Here is a 27,694-nt window from a genome sequence, read left to right as displayed (position 1 = left end):
ATCAACTCATTTAAATTAAGGCATTGCTAAAGGAGATAAACCTCTGTAGAGATGTGATTATAGTCTTACCTCCTAGTTGTAAATAAATGTTTTACCATGCTGTGTGATGTGAGTTATTTGAGCAGAGATCATGGGTAAAATCCTGGTCCTACTGAAGTCAAAGTTTTGCCATTGAGTTCAGTGGGGTCAGGATTTCACACCACATCTTTCCCTGTGTTTGCATAGTGTTTAGCATGAGGCCCTGATCTTGACTTGAACCTCTGAGAAGTACTGTAGTATGAATCAATAATATATGCCTACATATAGAAGTATTGAGATTTAAGGCTGGTTCTCCATTGGAAAGGAATTTTATCTAGAATATGGTTCAGCAATGGCCTAGAAGACAGAATGTATGGCTGCTTCCTGACTTTTACTCTACCTTCTTGTGTTACCTTGGATGAATCACTTAATCTCTGTGCCTCTGTTCACCCATCTGTAAAATATTGTCTTTACAGGTGGATTAGTGCTTTGAAGTCTTTGGATTAAGGCTTGTGTATTTCGCACTAAATTTAAAAACTGCTTAAATCTACTTTCACCTCTCTGCCCACAAGTCCACTGTGAGCCGACAAGGTCTCCCAGCAGGCTGTGCAAAATCATCCAAAGCTAGGAACCCTGAGATATGTGGCCAGAAGTCATTCAGCTGAATATTGTGCCTGTAACAATACAAGGCCCAACAGCAAACCCACAAAGCACATGTGTGAATAGAGTGTAAATGCACTCCATCATGCTGGTTTAGATTGAGATATATAACTCAAATTAAGAACAATCAATTTGACTGTGTAGTTTAGACAAACACTAAATGGGTCCCAAATTTTCAAATATATTCTAAAATATTTTGGCTCAGGACTTTATAACTGATACTGAATATCTTTCTATACTATATGTCACTGAGCTACTGCAGCTGGTGGTAAGTAAAATGCAACAAACATAGATTTATGATTTTTCCCCAAACATGAAGTATTTAATTAGTCCACTTTATAACAGAAGTCTCTATTGACCCTCGTTGTCAGATCTAAAACATATTGAAAGTGCTGTGCTGTTCCGAAAAGTAACTGTACAAATGGTAACCTGGATTTTCTTGTTTGTTGTCTCTTAGTGACTTCTAACTCAGATTTGTTCAGCTTACAAGTTTGCAAATGGTTTTCCACCTGGCAGCCTTATAGACTCAACCTGGGCTCTGGGAATCAAGGTAGGTTATTTCTTTGTCCTCTGTTATCACTTGTAATTAAAAATCTTCAGATTGTGCTTTCAATGGAAACTGTACTTGAACTCCAGTGATGTATAATTAATTAATTATGTAAATATATTGAAATTCTCAGACTTAAATGTATTTAACTGTAAAGTATATATTCCTATAGTAATATATAGTATTGTATTATTGTGACTCTTGTTCTGCTGCTGATACTGCACTTGTAACCCAAAAAGTGAATTCTTGTTGCTTTTATTTTCTAAAGAGTTTTAAATTGAAGTTTGTTAAATGAAGAACATTTTAGAATAATAAAATGATTACATTTTGAATATATAATATATGAAGAATATTTCATTAAAAATATAATCAACACATTTGAACAGAATATAATTGAAGGTAGGTTCTTTGGCCACCAGAGGGTGCTTGTATTGTCCCACCAATAACAGAGAATTATAAGAAAAAGTTCATTATTTTAAAAAGTCAGCAGTGTTATAAATTAAAGGATAGAGAAGAATTTGGTGTCCATTCAATCCAGTTCTGGAAATAAAACTATTTGGGTTTGTTTGGGAGGATAAGTGAAGGTTTGGCCCAGCTCTTATTTTTCCTAATCATTTTGCCTGTCTCTAACAATCATATGTATAATATACTGTATGTGGAGTTAAATTCCAAATTAATCTAAAACTGATCCTTTGACAGCAAAAAAAAACAAACATCCAATTGACTAGTTTCCATTTAAACCTAGAACTGGATCACATTGCCTTGAAATAGCCAGCACTAAGGAAACATGAAAGAATGCCGCTTTGATTGTGCTGTTTGGGATGGTTAAGAATCAGTTAAAAGTATAGTGAGAAAAACGGGTGAATGTTCTGAATTGGTTCCAAAAGCTAATCCGAGGTGCAATTTCTATATATGTTAGATAGCACTAACAGGTGAGTAGAAGGGGTGTGTTAGAAGTCAGATTTGGGAGATATGTGTAATTAGGAGGATAAATGCTTGGGGATGGATTACAAAAGGTTAAATGATTTGTAGGGGGTTCATAGAATTGTAGGGCTGGAAGGGACCTGAAGAGGTTATCTACTCCAGCATCCTGAGCTGAGGCAGGATCACGTATAATTAGACCATCCCTGACAGGTGTTTGTCCAGTCTAATTTTAAAAATATCCAGTGATGAGATTCCACAACCTCCTTTGGAAGTCCATGCCAATGCTTAACTATGTATCTCCCTTGCTGCTGATTAAGCCTATTACTTCTTGTTTTACCTTTAGTGTGACATGGAGAACAATTGATCACTGTCCCTTTTATAATAGCCCTTAACATATTTGAAGATTATTATCAGGACCCCACTCAGTCTTCTTTTCTCAAGAATAAAAAAGTCCAGTTTTTTTAGCCATTCCTCATAGGTCATGTTTTCTAAACCTTTTATAATTTTTGTTGCTCCCCTCTGGGTTCTCTCCAGTTTCTCCACATTTTTCTTAAAGTGTGGTACCCAGAACTGGACACAATACTCCAGCTAAGGCCTCACCAGTGCTGAGTAGAGCAGAACATTTACTTCCTGTCTTTTACATATGGCACTCCTGTTAATACACCCCAGAATTATATCATCTTTTTTTGCAACTGCACCATATTGTTTGTTCATGTTCAGTTTATGATCAACTCTAAGGCCCAACTCCTCTTCTGCAGTACCTTTGCCTAATTAGTTGCAGCTGATTTTTCCTTCCTAAGTGCAGTAATTTGTACTTGTCTTTACTGAATTTAATTTTATAGAATCATAGATTACGGTTGGAAGGCACCTCAGGAGGTCATCTAGTCCAATCCCCTGCTCAAAGCAGGTACAACCCCAACAAAATCATCCCAGCCAGGGATTTGTCAAGCCGCATCTTAAAAACCTTTAAGGATGGAGATTCTCCTACCTCCCTAAGTAACCCATTCCAGCGTTTCACCACCTTCCTAGTGAAAAAGTTTTTTCTGATATCCAACCTAGACCTTCCCCACTGCAACTTGAGACCATTGCTCCTAGTTCTGTCATCTACTACCACTGAGAACAGCTTAGCTCATCCTCCTTCAAAACCCCCCTGCTATCAAATATCCCCTCATTCTTCTCTTCTGCAGGCTAAACAAGCCCAATTCCCTCAGCCTCTCCTCATGTCATGTGCTTCAGCCCCCTAATCATTTTTGTTGCCCTCTGTTGGACTCCAATTTGTCCACATCCTTTCTGTAGTGAATGGGGGGGGAGGGGAGGAGGACCCAAAACTGGACAAAATACTCCAAATGTGGGCTCTCCAGTGCCGAATAGAGGGGAATAATCACTTCCCTTGATCTGGTGGCAATGCTCCTACTAATGTAGCCCAATATGCCGTTAGCCTTCTTGGCAACAAGGGCACATTGTTGTCTCCTATCCAGCTTCTTGTTCACTGTAACCCCTGGGTCCTTTTCAAACCAATTCTCTAATTTATCAAGGTTGTTTGGAATTCTAAACCTGTTGTCCTAAATGCTTATAACCCCTCCTCACTTGGTGTAAGTCACAGACTTTGTAAGCATGCTCTCCATTCCCTTTTCCAACGCATTAACGAAAATATTGAATATTACCAGAACTGGGACTGACCCCTGCAGGACTTGACTAAATATCCCTTCCCCGCCCCCAGTTTGACAGTGAACCATCCAAAGTCTGGTCTTTCAACCAGTTTTCACCCTCTTTATAGTAATGTGTCACCTAGACCATGTTTCCCTAGTTTGCCTATCAAAAGGGTTGGGGACAATTGCAGAGGGGCTGTGGGATGTTTTAGGGGCGGTGGATTGATAGTGGGGGGCTAGCGTGAGGTGAAGTGGGGTGCGGTTATGGGATAGGGTGACTGTATTTGCTCAGGTAGATAAACAGGCAGGACTGCAGGAGGCTGAGAGCGTGCGGGGTCTGCGATCAGCGACGGGGGCAGTCGAGGGCAGCGGCTGAGGAGAAGTCGGGGGCGGTGCGATGCGGTGCGGGGCGATCGAAGGGCTGGCGCGGGCTGTGCTGAGGGTGCCGGCGGCCGCTCTCAGAACGCGGGGCTGGGCGGCCGCGCGCTCAATGGGGGAAGCGGGCGGACGGGCTGGGCTGGGCTGGGCGGGGAAGGAAAGCTTTCTGGGGATCGGGGGCGGCCGCTGCACCACAAGCCCGGCCCCCTCAGCGTGCAGGGCGGGGACGGCGGCGGGAGGTTCCGCCGCGGCTTCAGCCCTAGCAGCGCCGGCGCCGAACCCCGATGCCTCCCCTGCAGCGGCTCGCCCGGGAAGATGGCGCCGTCCCACGTCCTCAAGTGCTGCCAAAGGGTGCTGGCCTGGGTGCCCGTGGTCTTCATCGCTCTGGTGGTGGCCTGGTCCTACTACGCCTACGTGGTGGAGCTGTGTGCATGTGAGTGCCCGGGAGCGGGCGGATGGCGCCGGGCGGCGCCGGTTCCTGGTGCCCTGCCGCCGGCCAGGCAAGGGCTGCCGGCGCTGGAGCTCCCGCTTCCCCCCCGCAGCCTGGACGGGTGGCGGGTCCGCCTCCCACGGCTGTGGTGAGAGCGGGCCGTCCCCCGAGGTTACCCCTGCGGTGCCCGGGCTTCCCGATCTCGGCCCCCCCCCCCCCCCCCCCCCCCCCCCACCATCCCGTCCTCCTCCGTCTGCAGATCGCCGGGCGGAGCGGGAGTCGACCCCACAGGTCCGTGTTTCATTCAGGGCCCTCCCAGGGGGTCCCCCGCTCGTTTGGGGGTGCCTGTCGCCTGTCTCTCTGTCTGATGTAAGTACGGAGTGGCCGTCACCGTGGCGTCTGACCACCGATCCCTTTAGCCACCGGCTCGTCTGTCGCTTCAGCCAGCCGTGGTACCGCGCTGCTGGGTGATGTTACGGGCAGCTGGATGTTGCCCTGTGTGAGGCTGCTAGGTTGGTTTTCTTGTGTCCTTCATTTTGCGGCTTTGTCTCACACTTGGAAACGAGCAGGCTGAGAGTCGCAGGTGTGGTGTTGTAGCTCCTGTTTAAATTATGTCAACTTGCCCTTGTGCCTAAGGGTGTCCCACCGCAGATGCGTGTGGTTTTTTGTTTTTTGGGGTTTTTTTGGGTAAATGTCTCTTTAACTTGGTAGCATTTGAGAGTGGAAGCAGCAACAGCTCCTAGATCTCAGCAAGCTTGTGTGCTTTCCTCTCCTTCTTGCCTGACTGCAGGATAGCAACCAGCCGAGCGCGGAAGTGGTTGTGATGATACAGCTAGAGTCTCGTGAATGCACGTTTCTTGGGGGAAAGAGTAGGGTGCCGAAGAGTTAAAAGTGAGGAAGGAATGGGATGTGGGGAAGAGATCTGTGAGAGGGATGTAAATAGCTTGGGACCACCTGATGTGGAAAAGGACTGAGCTCGTGCCACTTGAAGCCATTAAAAGTGGCTCAGGGCTTCACAGAATCCTGTCTTTAGTGATCATTGTAACTTACGCCAGCTTTTGGTGAATTCCTTCACCATCCTTATGAGTCTCCGTATCTATGGGTTGCCACTTTTTTGTTAGCTTTTGTTTTGTTTTGTTTTGACACTGTTCTTTTTCCCCCCTGCAATGATGTGGGAATTTTTTTAACTGAACCACTGTTGTTTGTCTTAGTCATACTCTCTAGTCATTCTTTTTAAAAATAAACTGGGCTAGAAGTTTTAGAAAGTAAAACTTTTAGATTTCTTTGGTGTTCCTCCTCCTGATTATGAATCCTGGAACCTATTGTCACTGAAATGTGATTAGAGTGAAGTCTTTTTACTTAAGCAGTAGGGAAAAAGGATTTAGAGCTTAGACATTTCATATTGAGTCAGGCTATTGGTAATGTAGTTCAGTGTTATGTAAATCTTATTGGTAGACAGTGTCATTCAGGATGATATCCTTTTCTTATATCTTGATCTCAATTTAGACTGAAGTCCTGTGGCATTGTTCAGTTAAGATTATTTGTTCATTTAATAATAATAATTGTATTTGCATAATTCATCAGAACTTCAGAGCACTGTACAAACATTTATTAAAGACATTTAGTGTTTCAAACCTCTAGCTAGTCCATGTAAAGAAGTTGAAATGCATAAAAATGGTAGACTGGAATGTTTGTGAGGCCCTGGTATATGGAAATACTTTACACTAATTGTTTACGTAAAATGTTTGAAATGCTTTTGCTTTTTCTGTTATTGTGCAAACCTTGTATTTCTAGTTACAGTGCATATTTGATATTTTGACAAACTTGTAAAAATCTATGTTTAAGTCCATTACAGATAAGATTTTCCACAGTATTTAGGCAAAGGCAGAAGTATTTGGATCACTTGTATGTTTAGCCGATTACTTTAATCTGTTAATCATATTTCATATTTTTAAAAAAAATAAGAGTGGTCTGGAGGAAGATGTGTGAACACTGTAGACTTTAGGTATCAAATTATTTAGGTTGGCTATACATTTTTATCCTTTTTAATTAGGGTTAAAATAAAACTTATTAAACTATGAGTGATCTTTAAATTCCATGTAAAATGTTTGTGTAGACAAGCTTGACACTACCAAAATTTGTGTCAAAGGTCCTGATTTGTGGACACATCAGTGGGACTATTCACATGAGTAAAGTTACTCCTTTGCATAAGGTTTATAGGATTGGGCCTTTATTATTTTATGAAAATCTATTTTAAAGCAAAGCACTTGCAACCAAATTTTTAGCCAACCTCTAACATTGGATGAAGTTATGGTTTCAGGGCACAATTATTTATATTACAGTAGCTCCTAGCAGCTTCAAATGAAATTTGTAATCACATTTTGTACATATGCACAGTGAGAGAATGCCCCTGCTCTGAAGAGTTTACAGTCTAATTGGACAAGACAGTCTAAAGTCTAGTCTACACTAGAAAATTAGGTCAGTTTAAATACGTCAGTCAGGGGTGTGGAAAAATTCACAACACTGAGCGTCATTGTTAAGATGACTTAAGTCCTTGTGTAGACAGTGCTAGATTGATGGAAGAATTCTTCCATCAACCTAGCCTCTTGGGGATGTGGATTACCTACGTCTACGGGAGAACGCCTCCCATTGGTATAGGTAGTGTAGCGTTTTATGTACAGACAAGCCCTCAGGGTGTTCCTTGTTTATAGGCAAAGAATTGAAGCACAAGGGGACTAAATGACTTGCCCAAAGTCCTATAGGAAGTCTTTGGCTGAGTGAGGAATTGTACTGGTTCTTCTGAGCCTCAATTTAAAGTCTTGACCACAAGGCCATCCAGTGTTACAGGCTGACTGATAATTGTGCCTTGAAAATGTTGGTTCTGATCCTGGAAAGTGCTCAGTGGATGGATCCCTAAATGTTCACAGTGCCCCATTGAGTTCAGGTTCCACCCATGTGAAGATCCTTGCAGAATTGGGGCTTTTGTTTATATTAAAACTTTCAGTTGTATGCAGAAATCATCTAGCCATTTTGCACTTTCCAGGGCAATTTTTTTATCCTTAATGTTTGCAGGTGCAACTATGCAGGCTGTTCCTGAAAATTCAACCTTTACTAATAGGAAATGCACATCATTGTTGGATTGCTGTTTTAAGTGAACTTCTGACGTGTTACCACTGTGTTCAGTATATCTTGTGTTGTATTTCCTGTGAATGAAAAAATAGTTAATAACACAAAATAAAAAAACTTAAAGTATGTAGAAGTCTTGCGGAAACGTTGGTTGATGTGAGTACTTTCTAGTAGTAGATAAACCAAGGGGCAGAGAATGTAGATTTGTGATGCTCTTCTTTTACTAGTCCGTTCGTTCGTTTAAAAAAACAAACACACATGCACCTTAGTAATGGCTCAGAATGCAAAATTACTGGATACTCACCTTCTTTTGGCTGGTAGACATCTCTACATAAAAGGGTAACATTATTCATTTGCTTTTTGTGGCATGTGTGTTTTCTTTTGGATTGTGAATTACTGCACTGTATATTATTATGAAGAGCAGTGACACATCTTTAATGCACCACTAATATGTGAAAGTGACACAATCTCTGCAAGGGCAGAAATAGGACTGTTAGTTCATTTCTCAGTAAAACACACGTGGTGCAGATGATATGATTGCTCTTGAGGAAGAAGATGCAGAAAGGCCATTGAGAGGTGGATGAAAGGAAAGGCTAGAAAAGAAAACGCAGACAGGAAAGGGAAAGGAAGAGAGCATGAATGAGAGAAGTGGAAGGCAAGCAGGGCCATAAATAGCAGTGACTTCCCCAGGATGTTAAGAAAGGATGTATGTGAAGGATTATCTGAGTACTAACTGCATGAGGAGACATCTGGAGAGTTTGGGAGCTTTCTTTCTCTTCCCATCCCCATAACAATAATTTTTATTGTATTATCACAGGTCCTGGGGGTCCTGACCCATGACTGGAGCTCAGTTGTGCTAGGCACTGTACAAATAGAGAACAAAAAGATAGTCCCTGCCTTGAAACCTCTCTTTACTAAATTAAGAGGTGAACAAATGTTTTCACTTATTAATTTAGTGAGTTACCAGGATTCATTTTTAGTATCTTGTTTGTAAACTTTGCAAAAGATTCTTGATAACAAAATTAGATGGGATGCCAGTATTGGGAGTACCTTTGTTGTCTCTGTCCCCAGTCTGTTTATCTTCCTCATCCTGTGTTTGTTTTATTCCCACTGTTCTTTCTCTGTTTAATTATGTATTTCTCAATTTTGCATTTCTACATTTTTCTCTCACCCGTGATGGAATTGGAGCTGTTTTGTAATAATTTATAAATTCATAAACTTGGGCCTGCCTGAGTGCAGGGGATTGGACTTGATGACCTCTTGATGTCCTCTCTAGCCCTATTTCTATTAAATACTGTTTGTTGACCTACTTATTGAGATTTTTAACTGTATGGATATATTTAGCTTAAGAGGGAGCTTTGAGGAGTAACAAGCAGGAAAGGAAAGAATGGTTCAAAATAAGTCATTTCTCAGTAAACACTTGAGTAGTTGTTAAGAAACAATGCCATGACAGGAAAGGCCTGTGAACATAGGAGATAGAAGAACTGGAAGGTACAAAAAGGAACACTTGTCCATGTAAATGTAGTTGTTTGAGGAAACCAGATTGACAGAGGGACCCTGCTGCTGAGGTGTCTGAAGAGATTAGGCTTGCCTAGGTTATCATCTGGGGTGGGAAGCTTTTAGGTAAGGTAGACATGTATGTAAACTGTTTTAAAATCCTTTTTCTGTAAGTGCTCTGTTCCTACTGAAGAAAATAAGCAATACTTTGGTTTTAAAAAGACTGTCTCATCACTGTACACCTTAGTCACAGACTCCTGAAGGAAAGAAGCACACATACTTGAACTCAGTTGGAATTGCTGGGTAATAATGGTTGAAATGCAGGGTATTGTAGCCTGGGTGTGCTCTAGATGTGGGAATTCTTGACATCTGAGGAGTAGACTAGAGAGAACAAAAATGCTTTACACACAGAGTGAACTGTAGAATGAAAATAATTGACTAGGTTAGTGTGATTCAAATGAATTGTATTCTACACCTGGCTCCAGTGTGAAGCCACTGAATTTGGTGCTGCTGTTGGTGATTGGTGATTTCTTAGTTATTCATTGCCTTGGATGGAGATCAGGAAGCATGAAAGAGGTGATCGTGTGGGACAAAGAATGTCTGGTTCTGCTATGTTAGTGTTTTTGGGAGGGAGAAGATTTAAGTAGAAATCAGAAACCAGCAATTCAGCATAATTAAGTATGAGGATTGACGTGGTCACTTTTGGGTTATTTTAAAAATTTTGAATTATGCATAAAAATAGATGTTCAGTCAGCCAATCCACATGGATCCTCAGAATTGAATAATTTCTGCCAGGAATAAATTGTAATGTAGAAATTGTGCATGAAGTCTGGATGACTCTTGGGGTTGATAATAAGATGCAAAGCCTTTCATATCTACGCCACTAACTTGAATCTATGCTGGCTTGGTAGTGACCAAAAGACATTGTTGTCAATGGACGGCCTGTGTGTGTGTGTGTGGGAATGAGCGTGGTCTGTTTCATACTAGACAAGCATCCATTACATATCATGGTGATGAAAACACTAAATATGTAGATATTGCAGTTCACACCACTTGTTGCCATTGATGCAATCTTAGTATCGTGACTGAACTAATTTATCTTTGGATGTGCTGTTTGCAGAACATAGCTAAGGTGCATTGGTTGGAAGTTACATCTGGAAACTGGTACCGCTATTGTCTGTACTTCCCCTGTTGAGAGGGGTTCAATTTTGCATGGCTCATCAGTCCGACACCTTTTACTTGATATTTTTAAGGAAAAAATCTTGCTGTATATTGCACCTTTTAATTATATGAACCTATACCCATTTTCATTCTGAAGATATTCCAAAGCCCTTAGAAATAAATGAGTTATATAATTATGACTATAAAGGCAACCAGAGTAGTTGTGTGCTCACCCAGTGGTGGATTAACTGTGGCTTTGGTCCTGATTCAGGACCAACAGCTGACCAATATTGTAGTCTCTTGTCTTATGCTTAGATTGCAAAAGCTCTTTGGGTCAGGGACCGTTTATCTCAGTGTTCTTCACTGCAAGGCCCGTGAGCCAGTGGCGGCTCCCACTGACCCTAAGTGCGGCTCCCTGCCTGACCTGGAGAGTTGGGGCGAGAGGGGACGGCGCTGTGCGGGTGAAAGGGGCTCTCCATGTGGGCAGCGCAGCCCACCAAGCCAGGGAGAGGGGGAAGAGCACAGGGGATGGCTCTCCATGCTCCCGGCCAGGGCCCTGCCAGGCGGTGAGTGACCCCGGGCAGGTCACCGTGTGGAGTTGGGGGAGCCAAGGCCAGCAGCTGACTTACTGCCGGCAGCAGCGGCCACGGGAGCGGGAGAGGCGCTGAGGGAAGCGCGCAGCCCGGCCGGCGCCTCTTTGCCTCCCGGTGACTTGGGGGAGCAGCAGGGCTGCAGCGGCCCCCCCCCCTTCCCCTCTTCCCGGCTGTGGTGTTGCCGCCTCTGCCCGCGGCTCCCCGCCTGCTGCTCACACCTCTTCGTGCGGGGCTCTCAGCGGAGGGGGCGAAACCACCAAGAGAAAACCCCGCTGCTGCGGGGGTGGCGGCTGCAGCCTGCTGCTCCCCGAGTCACCTGGAGGCCGAGGCGAGCGCCCGGCAGTAACTCCGCTGCTGGCCCGGGCTCCCCTGCCCCGCCGCGCGGTGCTGACCTGCCGGTGAGTGACTCGCAGGGTGCCGGGGGCGCAGGGGGCGGTTCTTCCCCCCACGTGGGGAGCCCCTCCTCGCCCCACAGCTCCTTGCCGCCTCGCGTGGAGGGGCCGCCCCCGCCCCAACTTTCCTTGCGGCTGCGAGGGGCAAGTGTCCTGGGACTCGCCCAACGCCTGGGGGCTAAGCCCAGGTGAGCCCCTGGCTGCTGCGAGGGAGGCAGCGGGCCTGGGCTGGGGGATGGACCGAAGCAGCGGGCTGTTCGCTCGGCACCGTGGAAAACACGTCCTGGGGCTGGGCTGCTGAGCGGAGCCGGGCAGGGACCAGCCTGACTCAGCCGGGACACGGAGGCATCGTGGTTTGGCTCCAGAGAGGAGAGCAGACAATGGGAAGGGAAATGGAATGGGGGGGAGATGAGGGGAAGAGGACCTCGGGGGAGAGGACCAAGTGGGAGCTGGGGTGGGGCCTAAGGGAAGGGAGGGGCCCAGCCCAGCCTCCCCGAAGGCAGGAGTCACCAGCTCTCACATTGAAGGTTTTTGCCAAAATGGCCCCCACTTGAAAAATAGTGGAAATCACTGGTTTAGCTCGTAACCCCTACTCCTTATGGAAACTTGAAGCCTCGGTCTGTTTCTGCTGGCCTTAGTCGTGCCTCCACTGAGTTCTGCATACTCCTGCAGATAATGAAACCTGGGGTGTGTCAACTTCTTTGAGACAGGAATTTGAAAAGCCCCAATTTCATTTTGTGTGAAGTACAATAAGTTGCCTATGCCAGGGCCAACCACATGTAGTTGGGCCAGAGTTTATAGTTAAGGACAATACGAATTGCTAGAGAAAGGATGTCATTTTCCAGCTACCAAACCATCCATGTGCTCCTTCCCCCATACACGCAGCATCATTCCTTCCAATTGTACCATCCTCCACCCCACTTTTTCTAGCTGCAAATCCTTTCTGCAGTGCCCCAGATCTAAGAATGTGTTTTCTCTAAGGAAATGACTCCCCCTTGTGATTGACCTGACTCTTTTTTTCTGCCTCTCCTGCCCCTGAGCATTGAAGTAGTATGATTTTGGTGGAAATTACCATTAGCCATCTAAGCTAGGGCTCCCAACATTATTAACACTGGTTCAGCTCCACCAACATCAGCAGTGGAAAACTTATGCAAAATTTCCCTAGGATAGATAAGCTTTAAATTAAATAAAATTGGTGATGGGGTGGGAAATAGGACCAAAGGTGTAGCTAGTTAAAGAACTGATTTCCAGATAATTGTTTTCACAACTAACATGGAAAACTACTGTCTCTTGACTCAGCAATGAACCATTGCAGCAGAGGCAGGTTTGTCTGGTTTTTATAACTGTGGACTCAGAATGAAGGTCTTTTACTTTCTTTCCCCATAGCCCAACCCCCCTCACGAATGGAACAGCATATGTTTTCAAAGGATTTAGCTTCCTCTACTGCTGTGGAGGAGCAGTCTGAGCTCTCTTAATATTCAAACTAGAAACAGCATTTGTGTACTTTAATAGCTAAGACATTTTCCCCCCCTCTCACGCACTCTTCCTTATGGTCTTGTCATTGGGGAAAAAATGGTGTTAGCCAACACCTGTTAAAATCCTAGTGAACTCAAAGCAGTTTGTAGTTTTCATATGTGTTAGAATTACAAACTACCTTGTCTTCACTAGGATTTTAACATCTGTTAGATTTGCTCTTACCGCATGTTAGCTTTTTTTCCTAATCTGGATGCACTCTATGTTGTGAGGAATCATTCCTACCCTGTCTATGAAAATATGTGAGCTTCTGTCTTAGGTTTGTTTAGGATCCTGAATTCACCGGTAGAGAGAGTCTGTGCCATGGACTGTCTTATTGTTCTGTGTTTGTACAGCCCCTAGCACAGTGGAGGCAAGTTTAGTTCCCTCTTACTGTACCACCAAGCTACAAGGGTTATTGTAAACTTTAAGTACAAACAGTCCTTTATAATTTCTCTGAAGAACAGTCAGTACTAAGAGGTTTGGGCTGATCTGTTTTAGTGCTGTGATCTGGAGAGTCTGATAGATAAATAAAGGGAATGTAATTTCATTAGTTTTCTCAAGAAATCTTTGCTCTTTATCAAAGTGTTAACACAGTAGCTAACAAACAATGACAAGGTTGCACTTAAAACAGTTGTGTGGTATTTCAGAAACTTTTTGGAAAGCTCTTTTTCTGTATTTGCGAAGTATCAGCAAGATTTGCATGTGATGCTTTTATATGAGCTCAACATACCTTGCAAATGTGATGAAGTGGCCCACATTTCAAGGAGAATGGAAAGCTAGAGTGATGAGCTAGCTAAATATTTAGCTATCTTAATTCATTTTTTATAATATATATTTAGTTATCAAAACAGTTTTGGATATATCTGTTACTATTTCACTATCTCCATTCAGTGATGAGAGTTGGGATTGGTGTAGCCTCTTTGGGGGCTACCATTTTATATACACTTCCTATCAAGAGCTTCAGCCTGAGCAGTGGGATTGACAAATTGATCCTGTTGGAGAGCATTGAAAGAAAGATTATCAAGATTATATTATTTATAAGGTATGCTAAATTAACTAATATGACTGACAAAAAGGAAGGGTGATGAATGGGATTAGGGCCCTTTTTATGGTGTATAAGGCTTGAAATGCTGTGTGTGTTCTTTTTCTAAAATTCTGCTTATTTTGTTACTCTGCAGTTAACAGATATATCAAGTTTTGTCTTCCTTAATTTTGCTCCAGGTCAGTGGTTCTCAACCTGCAGCCCAGTCAGCACACAGCTGCGGCCCATGTGACATCCTCAGGGCTATACCGGTAGTGTTGGATATAAACCACGACTCTAGGTCTTGTTGGCTGTGTTCATAGATTATTAATTTTCGCATCCCTAAATTGAAAGGCCTGGACTAATGTGTCTCCTAAGTATTTCTCAGACATTGGATTTAAGTGTGTAATTAAAAAAAAATGTTTGAAATAGTCTGAATAAAAATCACTTCCTTTTTCAGTTAATAAGGTTTTACGTTTCTTTAGCCAAATCATACCAATTTTTCAGGCATCCATAGAGTCTTCTAGGGAAATTAGGATAGACAAGACCTGAAGTTCTACTGTGCTTAAAAAAGGAAAAAAATACTTAAACCTTTGGAACCATTATGATGTATGTTACACGTATATGTAAACTCAATGTCTCTGTAATCCATGTCTCTATTGGCATTTCCTGGTGTACGGTCTGCCTTTTCTTTGTCATATCTACCCCTTAGTTTATAAGCTCTTGAGAGCAATGACTTGTTTTGGGTGTCTCTGTGAAGCATCTAGCATTAGTATGTGTACAATTAACAATACTTAATCCTAAACAATGTTAAAATTAGGAATATATAGCATTTAAAATATTCTCTCCCCACACTGATTGATTCTCATATTCCAAAAGCCAGGTCAAAGCTAAATGCAGGTAGTCTTGGGAACAACAAACTATTTTTTTATTTCTTTTCGTTTATGAAGTAATATAAAGAGAAGATTATTTTACAAGACAATTTGAAGCACAACATGCAAATTATTATTATAGAATTAAAACTTGACAGTAGCTGATGGTTCAACTGATACATTTCTTGTAGTTATGAAGAATGTAGTAGTATTAAATTCTTGCAACAAAACCTCTAACAAGGACTTATTTTTGAAGGGTTTGGTCAAATTATGCATATTTTTTGGATAACTAGGAAGATTTTCAAGTTTGAGGCTTGTGTTTTTTGTCCACCAACATTTTATAAATGTAAGAATTGACTACACTTTATAAGCCAGGATAAATATAACTGAAGGTTTTCAGAGTTGTGGTTTTTTAACTTTCAGTTATACATAAGGTACCTGTCCAGAATTAAAATAAAGCAGGCTTTGGGTTTTTTTCTTGGAAAATTGCTCCATGTATCTAATGCAGAAATCTGCTAGAGAATGGAAGCTGAAAAAGGACAGATGTTTGTGACAAATCAAATAAAGTGTTGTGTTTTGGGGAGAAACTACAGTTTTCTTCCTTTCGTATTAAAGATTAGTTGGAACTGTTACTGTGGAAATTTGAAGTCATTGCAGAAACTTGGAGATGTCAGCCTAGTAAGTATACACACAATATAATTCTTGGCACACTGGCATTGTTGCAGGGGTACATCTGTTGGAATATAGCCAGCAGTGTAAAGGATGGTGTAGCGAGGTGGAGTGGCCTCCTTCCAAACTGAAGAGTGAGAGATCACTACACTCCCCCTGGTAGATAGAGATAAATCTGCCTCACCCCTTCACCGGAAGGATCAGGTCGGGACAGGAAGTATATAAGGAGAACTCTGGAACTCAGCTGATGCTGGACCACAGGAGGAAGCAGATGTCTCCTCCAGGGCGCGGAGTCCTTTACAGGATCCTGGACCAGCCCCCAAGTGGAGCAATGCCCTACTGTCAAAGGAGAGAGAAGCCCTTGAGGAGGGACTGTGGTGGCCACTGCCCGATTGCAAGGCGATGAAATAGAGTCCTCGCTTGAGGGAGCACCAGTAACTAAGTGGGGTAGGAAGTAGCCCAACTGGAAGCAGCACTTGATCTGGTTGAGCTGCCAGAAAGTGAGGCAGCGTGGTTCGGTTGTTTCCCCACTGACCCAGTGGTGTTACTGGCTGCCACTTCTGGGGTCCTGGGCTGGGACCTGATGGAATAGGGTGGGCCTGGGTCTCCGTACCCCCTCTTGCTGCCATCCCACACCTGGAGTGGCTGCAAACTCATTCTAGGCCAAGAGGCCTCCACCTAAAGACCGTTTGTACTCTTCCACATCCAGGGGGCCAGACTCCCCTCAGAGACAGTTACTTGCCACCTGCCCCAGCCAAGAGTGCTTGTGCTCTGCCCCACCCAGAGGAGCGGAGCGTCCCCATACACTACTGATTACCGGCTGCCTGTAGTGAGACGGAGTGGCCCTCCCTCCCCACTTGAGCACGAGGGACCTCTACAGATGGGTTTTAAAACTGACTTTTCTTAATGCTTCAGAGCTGAAACATATTTAACTGTTTGTCTTTGGATGGGGAATGTGGCTAGAGAGGGAGTTTAAAGGCTGTTCCACTCTAGGATAGAATTAAATGCTTTTTGTTTGTGTGAAGTGTAATAGAGAACTAGATTACCTTACAGTTAATTATTCAGAGATTGTCTGGATTTCACTCTTCCTCATGTCATATGCAATTTGCAGAAATACATTCTTTAGCAATTCCTAATTATACAAATAATATACCAAAGGAAATAATTCCCTGCTATTTACAGACATTCCATGTGCCACCAATCTTATACTACTCTATTTGATGACATTTGTATGTTTTTATGTACAGGTCATGACACCTAGTATCCTAGGCTTAGCAAAGACCACCTCTCTTAGCAAGATTACCTGGCTTTTATATTTTTCACCTGGATGCTCTGGTGATTGGCAGTACATGGGTACTTAAGTGTGGTGTGTCTAAAAGGCTGGAACTCATTCTTGCAGCTTACTCACAACTAATAGACTACTCTATGCTTTTGAAATAAAATTTCCTTAAATGGCTCTATTTATAAGCTTTGTGCAACTAAGTAATATTTTCCAGCTGTTAATGTAAATCACTGTATTGTCTACTTTGACATCAGAGTAGTGCTGAGTGCATGTAGTCAGTGAACTTACCAAAAATAATTTCTGCTTTTTGCATGCAGTTTATATTTATTCTGAGGAAACTAAACCCTCACTGACTTAATTTTTTAAGAAATCAGAAATCATCCTGCCCAAAAAGTCCAGCAATCTAGTTATTGATGGGAGACCCCATTTTGCTAGCTGGCTTGGGTCTCATTTCTCAGGTCGTCAGATGAGTTCCACAGTAGCAAAACATTTGGCCCCTGCGAAGAGGGAGTGTCTTATGTTCTGTGATTGGATTAGAATGGAGTCTCATCCACTCCTTCATATGCTTCATGAGCATGGGAGAAAATGGATTTTTAAGAGACTAAAGGAAAATCTGTATTATCAGAGATAGATCATTACTTATATGTGGAATATATGTTTGAAGTCCTTATTCCTTTGACAGTTATTTAAAATATATATGCATCAAACTCCCAAAATAAAAGCTATTTTTAGCATGTCAAATCTCCCTCTGTTAAATAAAATAATACAAACAATGTAACCTCAGTAATAGTAAGGTAGCTTAAAAACTAGTGTCTTCAAAATGGTAACGTTCATTTAAGAAAACCAGACCACCTTGAATTTTCTAATCCCTGAAATCTGTGCAAACAAATGGAAAGTGAAACATCTTTATAAAACAGCTATACTGTAATGATGACTCTACAAGGCAGATGTAGTTAGAATTGTGAAAAGTCACTCAAAGTAGTAATTTCCAGCATTTTTATTCCCCTCTATTTGATGTGCCTACATAACTTTACCAATATTTCAGCACTCATAAATATTTTCTGTTTTGGCTTAGTTTAACCAATACTGTATATATTTTCTTGTCTTTATCTACCTGGATTTGACTGGTGAATGGATTTGTTAGTAGGATCTGAAGCTAGGCTGTTGGGCCCATATGATTAAGATACTGAATTTTATGCACAGTGACCCAAGTGCTCTTTAGGGATAGGTGCTTAATTATCAACACAGGTGTTGACTAGCAAATGTAAGACTTAGCTGGGGAAGGGTACATTTTATTTTTTTTTAGAAGAAGATAATTCTGATCAGAGAAATTTGAGGATGAGAAGCCTGTCTCTATAGATCTTTTTATTTTTTTAGATTTATTACTTGTTTCCAGTGATGCCCACAATGCATTAGGTGTTCTGTAAATAAAACCCTTCTGTTGCTAAAATTTTACTATCACCTGGCCACTTTACGTGTTTCTGACTCCCTTTTCTAGTTCCTTCAGTGCTTGTTTTCACTGTACAGTTAACTCAAGTTTATAACTCAAGTGTTGCCCTAACTTGAGTCCCATCCACACATACAGACTTTTAACTCAAGTGTAGTGGTGCTTTTATCTCAAGCTGGTTGGTCTGAGAGAGGTATAGGCTAAAGCTCAAGGGAACACAGCTCAGCAGCTGCTCACATGACCTCTCTGTAGTGTGGACATAGGCTAGTGACACTGAAGTGCTGCTATTCTTCCAGTGCCTTCCTATGATTCTCCCCATGTGTCCAGGAAGGACAGAGAAGTTCTTTCACAACTCACTGGAAAATAATTACTAGAGCAGCTCAGCTTACTGCAGTACTACTGCAGTACAGTTTGCCCCACAAACCTGAGTCAGCTGACCTGGACCACGCGTCTTTTATTGCAGTGTAGATGCACCTTCAGAGAGAATGAGTTGACTCTGTAGTGTAGGCATACCCTCTGTCTGTTTTGATTTTAAAAAAGAGCGTGTCCTTCTTTTGGATTTGTATAGCACTTAGCACATTGTGGGCAGTATTGGAAACAAATTAATAATTTACATGTGACATTACAAAACTACCTTGCAGTCAAGCCATTGAAGTTACTTGAAGATGTTGTGACAGAGCTGAGTCTTCAGTAGGGATTGAATGAGGAGACAGTAGTGGTTTTGCCAATCAAACAAGGATGGTATAATCAAGCAACACTCAGATTTGGAATAGGCCAAATAGCCAATAAATTGAACAGATTGCATTCCTCCACTGAATTGGTTTATGATTAAGAAAAAGGAAGGAAGTCTGAAAAATGAGCTGCTTTAGGTTTCTTGATTCTGTGCAGTTGTGTTTTATTACAGTGAATGGTGCTTTTCAAGGATAACGAATTTGGTTAAGAGTTTCTGCTGCAGTGCAGTAGTTAGGGTAGCTTATAAAAAATGAGGAAGCTAAATACAAAGTTGCTCTGAAGAGAAGTCACCTATCCGGCAAAATTCTCACCAGAATTCTGCTGAATCCTCTTGTACAACACATTAAACAAAGGCTCTTGCCTGAGAGTCAGTGTGGCTTCAGGAAAGGTCGTGGGACCACAGACATGGTGTTTGCAGCTCATCAACTTCAGGAAAAATGCCTGGAACTGAACTCCAACCTGTATATTACTTTCATTGACCTGATAAAAGCATATGATATAGTCAGTTGGGAGGCCTTTGGAAGATCATGGCAAAATTTGGTTGCCTGGAGAAATTAATCTCAATGGTTCAGCAGTTCCATGATGGCATGCTTGCTCGCGTTATGGATGACGGTGAGTCATCTGAACCATTCCCAATCTCCAGTGGAGTCAAGCAAGGCTGTGTGTTGGCCCTAGCCCTCTTCAATATGATGTTTGCTACCATGCTTACAGATGCCTTTTGTGACTGAGACACCGTGGTTGGCATCAGATGCTGGGCTGATGGTAAGCTTTTTAATCTGAGGAGACTACTGGCAAAGACAAAGGTATAGGAAGTGACTGTTCATGATCTTCTGTTTGCTGATGACTGTTACCTGGATGCCAAATCTGAGTCTGACATGCAGCGGAGTATGGACTATTTCTCTTCAGTTTGTGACAATTTTGGTCTCTCAATCAACATAAAAAAGACGTGATATATCAGTCTGCACCAGAGAAGCTTTATGTAGAGCCTACTATCACAGTGAATGGCCAGACCCTCCAGGCAGTGGATAAGTTTACCTACCTCGGCAATACACTGTCACATGCATTTCACATTGATGATGAAACCAACGCCAGAATTGCCAAAGAAAGTGTGGCCTTTGGCAGGCTACATGCAAATGTGTGGGAGCACAGAGGCATTAGTCAACAAACAAAACTGAAGGTCTACAAAACCATCATGTTGCCAACTGCAATGTATTCATGCAAAATCTGGACGATGTACAGACACGATGTTATGAAGCTGAATCACTTTCACATGGGCTGTCTGAGGAAACTGATGAGGATAAGATTGCAAGACAAGGTTCCAGTGACTGAGGTTCTCATACAGGCAGATTTGCAAGCATCCATACTCTGTTGATGAAATCACAGATGAGATAGGTAGGTCATGTCACCAGAATGTCATATGAGTGACTGCAAAAGAAGATCTTTTATGGTGAGCTAAAGGAGGGAAAGTGCTCTCAGGGAGGCCAGAAGAAACATTTTAAAGACTTCCTCATGTTCTCCTTGAGGTGTTTCAACACTGACCCAGGGTTTTGGGAAGATCTCACTCAGAATTGTTCTCATCCATATTGGAGCCACAGTCTATGATCAGAGGAGAACTACTGAGGCAGAGCAAAAGCTCCAGCAGCATAAATCTCAAAACAGCAGCATGTCCACTGTGAATCAAGTAACCCACAGTATCATCTATTGTTCAGTGTGTCACAGACAGTTCAAAGCTCAAATTGGCCTGATCAGCCATTCGTGTTCACAGAAACCAAACCAATCAGTGATGTCATGGTCATCTTCGAACTCGAAGGACGAACAACAACAGGGTAGCTTAATGTGTTGATTCCAGAGCCAGCCATAGCATTTTTGGGTGAATGTACAAAAGACTTTTTAAGCCATCCTCTCTTTCAATGCCTGATCATTTTAGCCTGTTATGCACGTGGCTAGTTTCAGGATTTTGTGGATGATTAGCTAGGTGACTTCTTTTCAGAGCAACCTTGTATTTAGCTTCCTCATTTTATATTAAAAATTAAGGAGGAAATTTTCAAAAGCACAGATGGCACTTTGGTCTTAATTCTGGTTGAAAGTCAATGGGAGTTGGGTACCAAACTGCCATTTGTGTCTTTGAAAATTTGTGTCTTTGCATCAGGGGAAGTGGAAAGGGTCCATATAAATTACCAAAATTACCAATGTCTAACAATGTTTCAAGACACAATTTTGCAGATAACCTAGTTGTCAGTATGCTGCTAGAATCTCTGCCTTTGGAAAGTTTTGTGTGCATTCTGATGCATTATAGTCACCTCTATAGCAGTAATTTATGAACATTAATGAATCATCATAACCTTCACCTGTGAAGTAGTTAATAGAAAAACTGAGGCAGAAAAGTTTGACTTGGGGTTGGTGTAAGAGCAGGGAATAGACTGGATTCCCCTACTCTGTCCTGTGCTGAATCCACTAAACCAGGCCATGTCTTGTGCTATTAAGGTGACCCTCCTTGTGGCCATTGGTCACATTGCTACATGCAGCTGAGCAGTCAAACTAGGAAGGAGAAACCTGCAGCAGCCATAACACTGTCAGAGACAGTCTCCATCCCCAACAACAGCAAATTTGGTTGAGCTTGCCTCAAAAAATGAAAGGACCCATATGTGCTAGTGGCTTTCACAGTCCCGCAAGTCAGATCTGACCAGCTATAAGAATGAGACAGAATAATCCATGATCTTTTAGAGATTGTCCACACACAGTTTTGGTAACAATTTAATTATATCTATTTCTGAAACTAATATAATTAAATCAGTGTAGCTCTCTAGTGTGAACGCAGCGTAAAGGTGCTTGTATCAGTATAGCTTATTTGGATAACTCTGGTTTCTTAACTGATCTAACAGTTCAATTTGTGTAGACTAACCCTAAGAAAAATCCATGACAGGCTTTTGGCTCTAGGGTACCATCACACTTTTAATGCTATCTTTGCAAGGAAGAGGACTAGAAACTTACTTTTTAAATATGAAAGTTGAAATTGCCTTTCGAAACCAGGAATGGGGATGGGGGTGGGGCATCTGCAGCTTTGGGGCCACAAAAGCCAGATCTGACTGGGTCTTTTTATTATGAACTGTGAGGGGTGAGGAGCAGAATCCTCTATGGCATCCACTCTAGGTGTTGTCATGGAGATCTCCTTTATCTATTCAGTGATCCTGTTACAGTGTACATACTAGAGAAATCTCTTAGATGCATAGAACACTTGTATACTGTAGTGAGAATGTTTTTGTTTCTGTAGCTTTTGCTGTTTTTAAAAAAAATACCACCCATCACCACCACAATAACAAACATATACTTATAGACCTCCCTTGTTTCCTATTCATGTTGGTATACAAAGTGTGTTTAAGCTAGAGTGGCTTTGCTATTAATAAATATCTACCCTGCTCTGGTTATAAGAGTGTTTTCTGGGCAGTACTAAATTATCTGTTGCAGTCAAATAACTCTTAATGTTGCTTTCACCATATAACACAAATTGTGACCATGGTTAGTAACAAATAAAAGCAAGTCATTATGGCGCATATTGTGCACTTTTTCCATATTTGGAATATAATGCAACTTATAATGCCAACGTGCTATATTTTAATTCTCTCAATAAATGAATAAATATAGCAGTATGTGGCGTGGCCCTGTCTATGCAGGCAAAAAAATGCCTTTTTTTTTTTTTTTTCTTCCAATCAGGATAGCTCCACTTGATTGGAACTCGCTCCCCTTCCTTAACACCTGTGCAGACAGTTCAACATTATTTGTGATAGTTTGAAGCTACTCCATAACCAAGAGTGACTCCACATTACAGAATTAACTCTAGTGATCCACCCTTGAGATGTTTCCCTTGTGTTAACTATGGGAGTTATATCCGGCATCCACATGAGCATTCTGTTTACTTGTGTGTGGTGCTAAGGCTTTTGGGGACCTATCTCATTGTTTCTAGTGCTACGTTAAACTGCACCACTCCCTGAATGCTTTTGCAGTGTAATGAGGGAGAACATGTCTGCCCCTTCTGGGGATTTTGGTTGGAAATGGTATGAACCTAGTAACTCAGTGAAGTAAACCAGTTCCATCTGGGCTCGCTTTAGATTTCTCTCTGGAGAAATATTCCAGTGGGTGGCAAAGCACATATCCAACTTGTGGGCCCTGCTAGCATTCCACCAAAGATCCACTGGTATCTTGATGTCGGCCTCTGGCCAGCTGGCAGCATACGGAGTGTGTCCTCTTGGGGTCATTCTTAAAAAACAGCTCTGTGCTGCATATGGATGAGTGAAGTTGCTGATACAGGAAGCAGTGTGCATATGGAGGAAAAAGGCTGAGAAGGCCTATGTGCAATGGTAGGTGATTTCCGGTCAGGAAACAGATAGGTAGATGGCAAGAAAAGGGCAGGGCCATGAGTTGGTGGGATTGTTGGAAGACATTGGAGGACTAGCGGTTTTTGCTTGTCATGGCACTAGCCTGCCTGTGTCCAGGCTACAAATAAGATACATTAGCAGCTGTTAAGGGGATCTCACTTGAGGTCTGCCCTGTAACCCCAGTTATGTCAGCCAGCTTTTATTACTATCAACACTGAACACGAGTGATTTGGTTTTTATTTGTGGATGGTGTTGGGAACACTCAAGCTATGCCCTGTGCTAACTTACTAGTGGAGCTGTCTACACAGATCTTAAAGGGAGAAGGGGTTTCAATTGAGTTGAGCTACCTTACTTTTTGGAGAGGGTGGGGGTGGAGAACTTGCCCTTGACATCAGGGCTACTGTCGAGATGTGTCTCAGCTGAGGTCTGGCACTGATGGGTGATTGGTGGGTTTTTTTAAATTGTTTTGATCTTCATTTGTGGACAGTTTAATGAAGTAGAAGCTGGGGAGATAAAGGGCTTCAGTTATAGTGAAGGAATGCACTTGCATATATGTCTGTTAGTAATTCCCCACCCACATGGAGCACCAGGAAGAATATAAAAAATATAAAAGTTCACTGTTCAGAGGCCTGGAGAGACTGTAATATTCAAAACATATGACTTCAGTCAGAATACATGATAGTGCTGTAAATAAATTTTACGTAAGAAATAGATCCAGGTCTTTCTGTGTCTTTATTTTTTATTTGAGTTTAATCTGAAATCAGTGCTCTACAATCGAAAGAATACACAGCCCATACCCAAAGGATGGTTTTGTGTTTAAAGTTACTGTGCTGAGCTACAGGTTCTATTTCTAATTTTGTAGTAGATTTCCTTTGAGACTTTGGACAAATCACTCAGCCTCCCTGTGCTTCAGAAAGGAGATACTGTAGTTCACTACCTTGCAGATGTTGGAGGTGCTTGGATACTACTGTAGTAGCCATAGAAAAGCCTATAAATAGACTCATAGATTTTATGCCCAGAAGTGACCATCATGATCATCTAGTCTGACCTCCTGCACATTGCAGGCCACAGAATCTCACCCACGCACTCCTGTAATAGACCTATAGCCTCTGGCTGAGTTACTGAAGTCCTCAAATCAGGATTTAAAGACTTCCCATTACAGAGAATCCACCATTTACACTATAAATGAGTGGCATACATTCGGAAGTCCCTGGAAGTGGAGTGTGTGTATTTTTGGAGGGCATATGCTTGACACTTTCTGAAAATAGGGCTCTTCTAAGGTATGTCAGTTTGGACATCCAAATATAGAAGCACCCAAAATCACTAGTCACTGCTGAAAAGCTTGACCTTTTTTGTGTCTGATTCATTAGATAATGCACCAATCTTTACCACTTCAGCATTGTTTCCTATGGCCCATGAAGTAGGGAAAGTGCAAGCATAAAGAGTGACATGGTCAAGGGTACAAAAACAAAAAGGGGGAGAGAGAGAGAGGCTTAGGAGAGGTATAAGCAATAGGAAAGAAATAGGAGGAAAGTGGGTGGCATTGGGACATCTGAGACAAAACACTTAAGAGCTTTCTCCTTTGTTAGAAGCCAAAGTTGGAACGTGTTTTTGTTTTCTAACTCAGCTAAGCAGAAAGTTAAATATGAATCCAGCCTAATAGAAAACCTGGTTTCACATCCCAAAATACACTGTTTTCAGCTAATTGAGTGCACCATGAACAGGAATCTGACAGTATAATAGATCTGACTTGAAAAGAAAATAGGTTGACATTATATATTGGAGTGAGTTGCTTTTGGTGCGTAAGTGGGATTACGTCATGTTTGAAGAATGAGGTTTTCTTTTTATGCCTTTGTTTTATTTTGTTCTTTATGCTTCATGCTGAGAGAAGGTAAAAGTTAGACACAAACTTATTCAATGCTGTCAACTACAACATTGGAACATAGGTGGCGAGTTATATGGGCCTGTGGTGCCTAGGTTCCACCAATATTGAGGATGGTGGGCCTGGCTCCACCAATATTTCTGTGGTGCTGGGGGCGGCCATGGAGGTGCACAGCGCAGTGGCCCTCAGTGCCCAGGCTGTTCTGCCTCCCTTCCCCCCTCCACCCTTCGCCTGACGCACTTAGAGGCTGGCCAGGAACTGCTGTGGCCCCAGTCCCAAGCAGTGCGATGGCAGCTGCTCCCCCCTCCCGGCCCTGCCCCTTCTCCCCATCCATCTCCCACGTGACATGGGCCCAGCGCCCTGGCCAGGGCACCACCAAAAATTATACGACCCTGGTGCCCATGCATTGGAGATCTTTGGGTTTATCAGGGCTTTGTGGAAACTTCAAGGTTTCTGTAGCACTCTGTAGGCACTTTGAGCTATTTACAGAACTACATCATGAATTCTAGCTACAGTTGTAGTCCATATTTTTGTTATTTGCTATCAGAACTTAAGACATTGACTTAGCAAGTTGAGATTTTAATATTTAATACATTTTCAAGATGCTTGGCTTGCTTAATTTTTTTTATTTTGCTTCTTTGTAATTGAATAATAGGTAATATTAATAATTGACAGTTTCAAACTATTCAGCTCCCAGCAAGGACAGACTGAAAGTAGATTTGCAGTACTTTGTGAAATACTGACTTGCTCTTCCCTGCAGCTCTCAGGGCACAGACTTCGGTTGATACATTTCATTGTGTTCTTCTGAGCTATATATGCTTCCATGGTGAGGTTCTGAAAGTATTTTGACTTGTTTTGTAAAAAATCAATAGGGCAAAAAACCAGCACTACTTGATATCTTTTGCACACATAGAAAAGATTTTGAAATGCCTGAAGCGGAAGTACTGGAGAGCCACTGCAACAAAGCAAATTGGTTAAGGGCAGCACAGGGAAGGAATTTACTTTGCAGTTCAAAGTATTTTTTCTGAAGCAGAATTTAATGGCTAGAATGATTACTTGGCTGGCCAGGTAGCCAGTGCCTGTTTAAAGTTCCTTAGTGGAAACAGAAGCAGCAAATATTACAATTAATTTGAAATAGGACTTAATGTAGTATAGATACATCCTGGAAAACAGTCAACTCGCTTCTTACTTGCTGTGTGGCTTTGGTCAAGTCATAAACCTTTCATGCCTTAGGACTGTGCTTCAGTTTATTCATCTGTAAAATGAAAATAATTGTGGAGTGAGAGTAAATCTTTCTTTAACTAAAATTATAGCCACCTTTACATTGTAAAACCAGATTTTTTTTATCCTTCCCCTAAGTTGCTTAGAGAGCAACAAATTGTCCTCAGATATCATATGTTCACTTCTCTGCCCAAAGTGCAATTTTTAAAAAAATTTGGTGGTGACCAGACATCATCCCTGAGATGAAAACAGTATGAAAAATCAGAAGGATTTCACTATTAAGACATACTTCAGATTACAAGATTTTGCTACCCTATAATTGTTCTGCATGGTCTGACGGCTACGCACGTGTTGACCTGAGGGGGCTGGCCCGGGGGAGGTGGGGGAAGAAGCCACACCGCTTCACTACGCAGGCAGGCACAAAGTCAGTGTTCCTGGCCCTTCCGACGGGGCGGAACAGGCCAAGAATCTCTAGCCCTGGCACTTCTGACAGGGCGAGGCAGGCAAAGCAGTCAGGTACTCAGGCTGGGCAGGGTAAACCAAGCCGTTTATAGCCCTGGCCCTTCACGCAGGGCAGGACAGGCAAAGCAGTCTAAGGGCCAGGCCCTCAGGCTGGGCGAGGCAAACAAAATAGAGCAACCGGCTACAGCCTATTGAGGCTTAGCAGGCCAAGGGGCAGTCAGCCCAGGGTTGAGGTGGTCGGGGGGAGGGGGACGCAGGCCCACCCGACTCCCACTGCGTCCCAGCCCAGCGCCCTCAGCGGGGCTCCTGCTGAAATGTGCTGACTAGTGCCCCGGCGTCAGCTATTCATGGGCCACTTCCTCCACACCTGTAGCCAGGCAGCTGTAGCCCATGCTGCAGTCCAGCTCCTCGGGGTAGACTGCAAGGGGCAACTGCAGCAAGCCCTCAGGGTCACTAGCGTCCGGCAGCTCCTCCAAATCATTTGGGGCAGACAGCTCCAGTAGGTCATAGTTGGCAGGCAGTTCCTCCAGATAGTTTGGAGCAGGCAGCTCCTCCAAATCGCTGGCAGCCAGCCACTCTTCCCAGTCCCTGGCCTCAGGCAGCTGTTCCCAGTCGCGGGGCCATGGTAGCTCTGGTAGGCCTTCTAAGCCCCAACTAGTGGGTAGCTCAGGGGGCCCTTTTACAGGGTCGGGTTCGGGTTCAGGTCCTGGCCCTGGGGGGGGGACACCTCCTTCTTCAGCAGTTTCCCCTGGACTGAGCTACAGGGCCTAACTTTTATACTTCGTGTCCCACCCCTGTACTTCTGGTTTGGAAGTGGTGTGGTACCCGTGCCTGCCCCCCAGG

At 42.9% G+C, this 27,694-nt stretch overlaps 1 protein-coding gene across 3 annotated transcripts in view; it reads left to right on the top strand.

Annotated features, from left to right (window-relative positions):
- The first annotated feature begins 4,345 nt into the window (after positions 1 to 4,345).
- ZDHHC20 (zinc finger DHHC-type palmitoyltransferase 20) overlaps positions 4,346 to 27,694 on the top strand; it is a 65,876-nt gene continuing 42,527 nt past the window's right edge. For all 3 annotated transcript variants that reach the window (XM_067562864.1, XM_067562863.1, XM_067562862.1), the window contains exon 1: positions 4,346 to 4,609. In XM_067562864.1, coding sequence (XP_067418965.1) covers positions 4,492 to 4,609 — 118 coding nt within the window. In that variant the 5' untranslated portion in view covers positions 4,346 to 4,491. The remainder of the gene's footprint in view (positions 4,610 to 27,694) is intronic.

The sequence above is a fragment of the Emydura macquarii genome, unplaced genomic scaffold (genome assembly GCF_026122565.2).
Source record: "Emydura macquarii macquarii isolate MOO-44397 ecotype Brisbane River unplaced genomic scaffold, CSIRO-AGI_Emac_v2 contig_2473, whole genome shotgun sequence".
NCBI classification, from domain to species: domain Eukaryota; kingdom Metazoa; phylum Chordata; order Testudines; family Chelidae; genus Emydura; species Emydura macquarii.
This window is presented reverse-complemented; position numbering and strand designations above follow the sequence as displayed.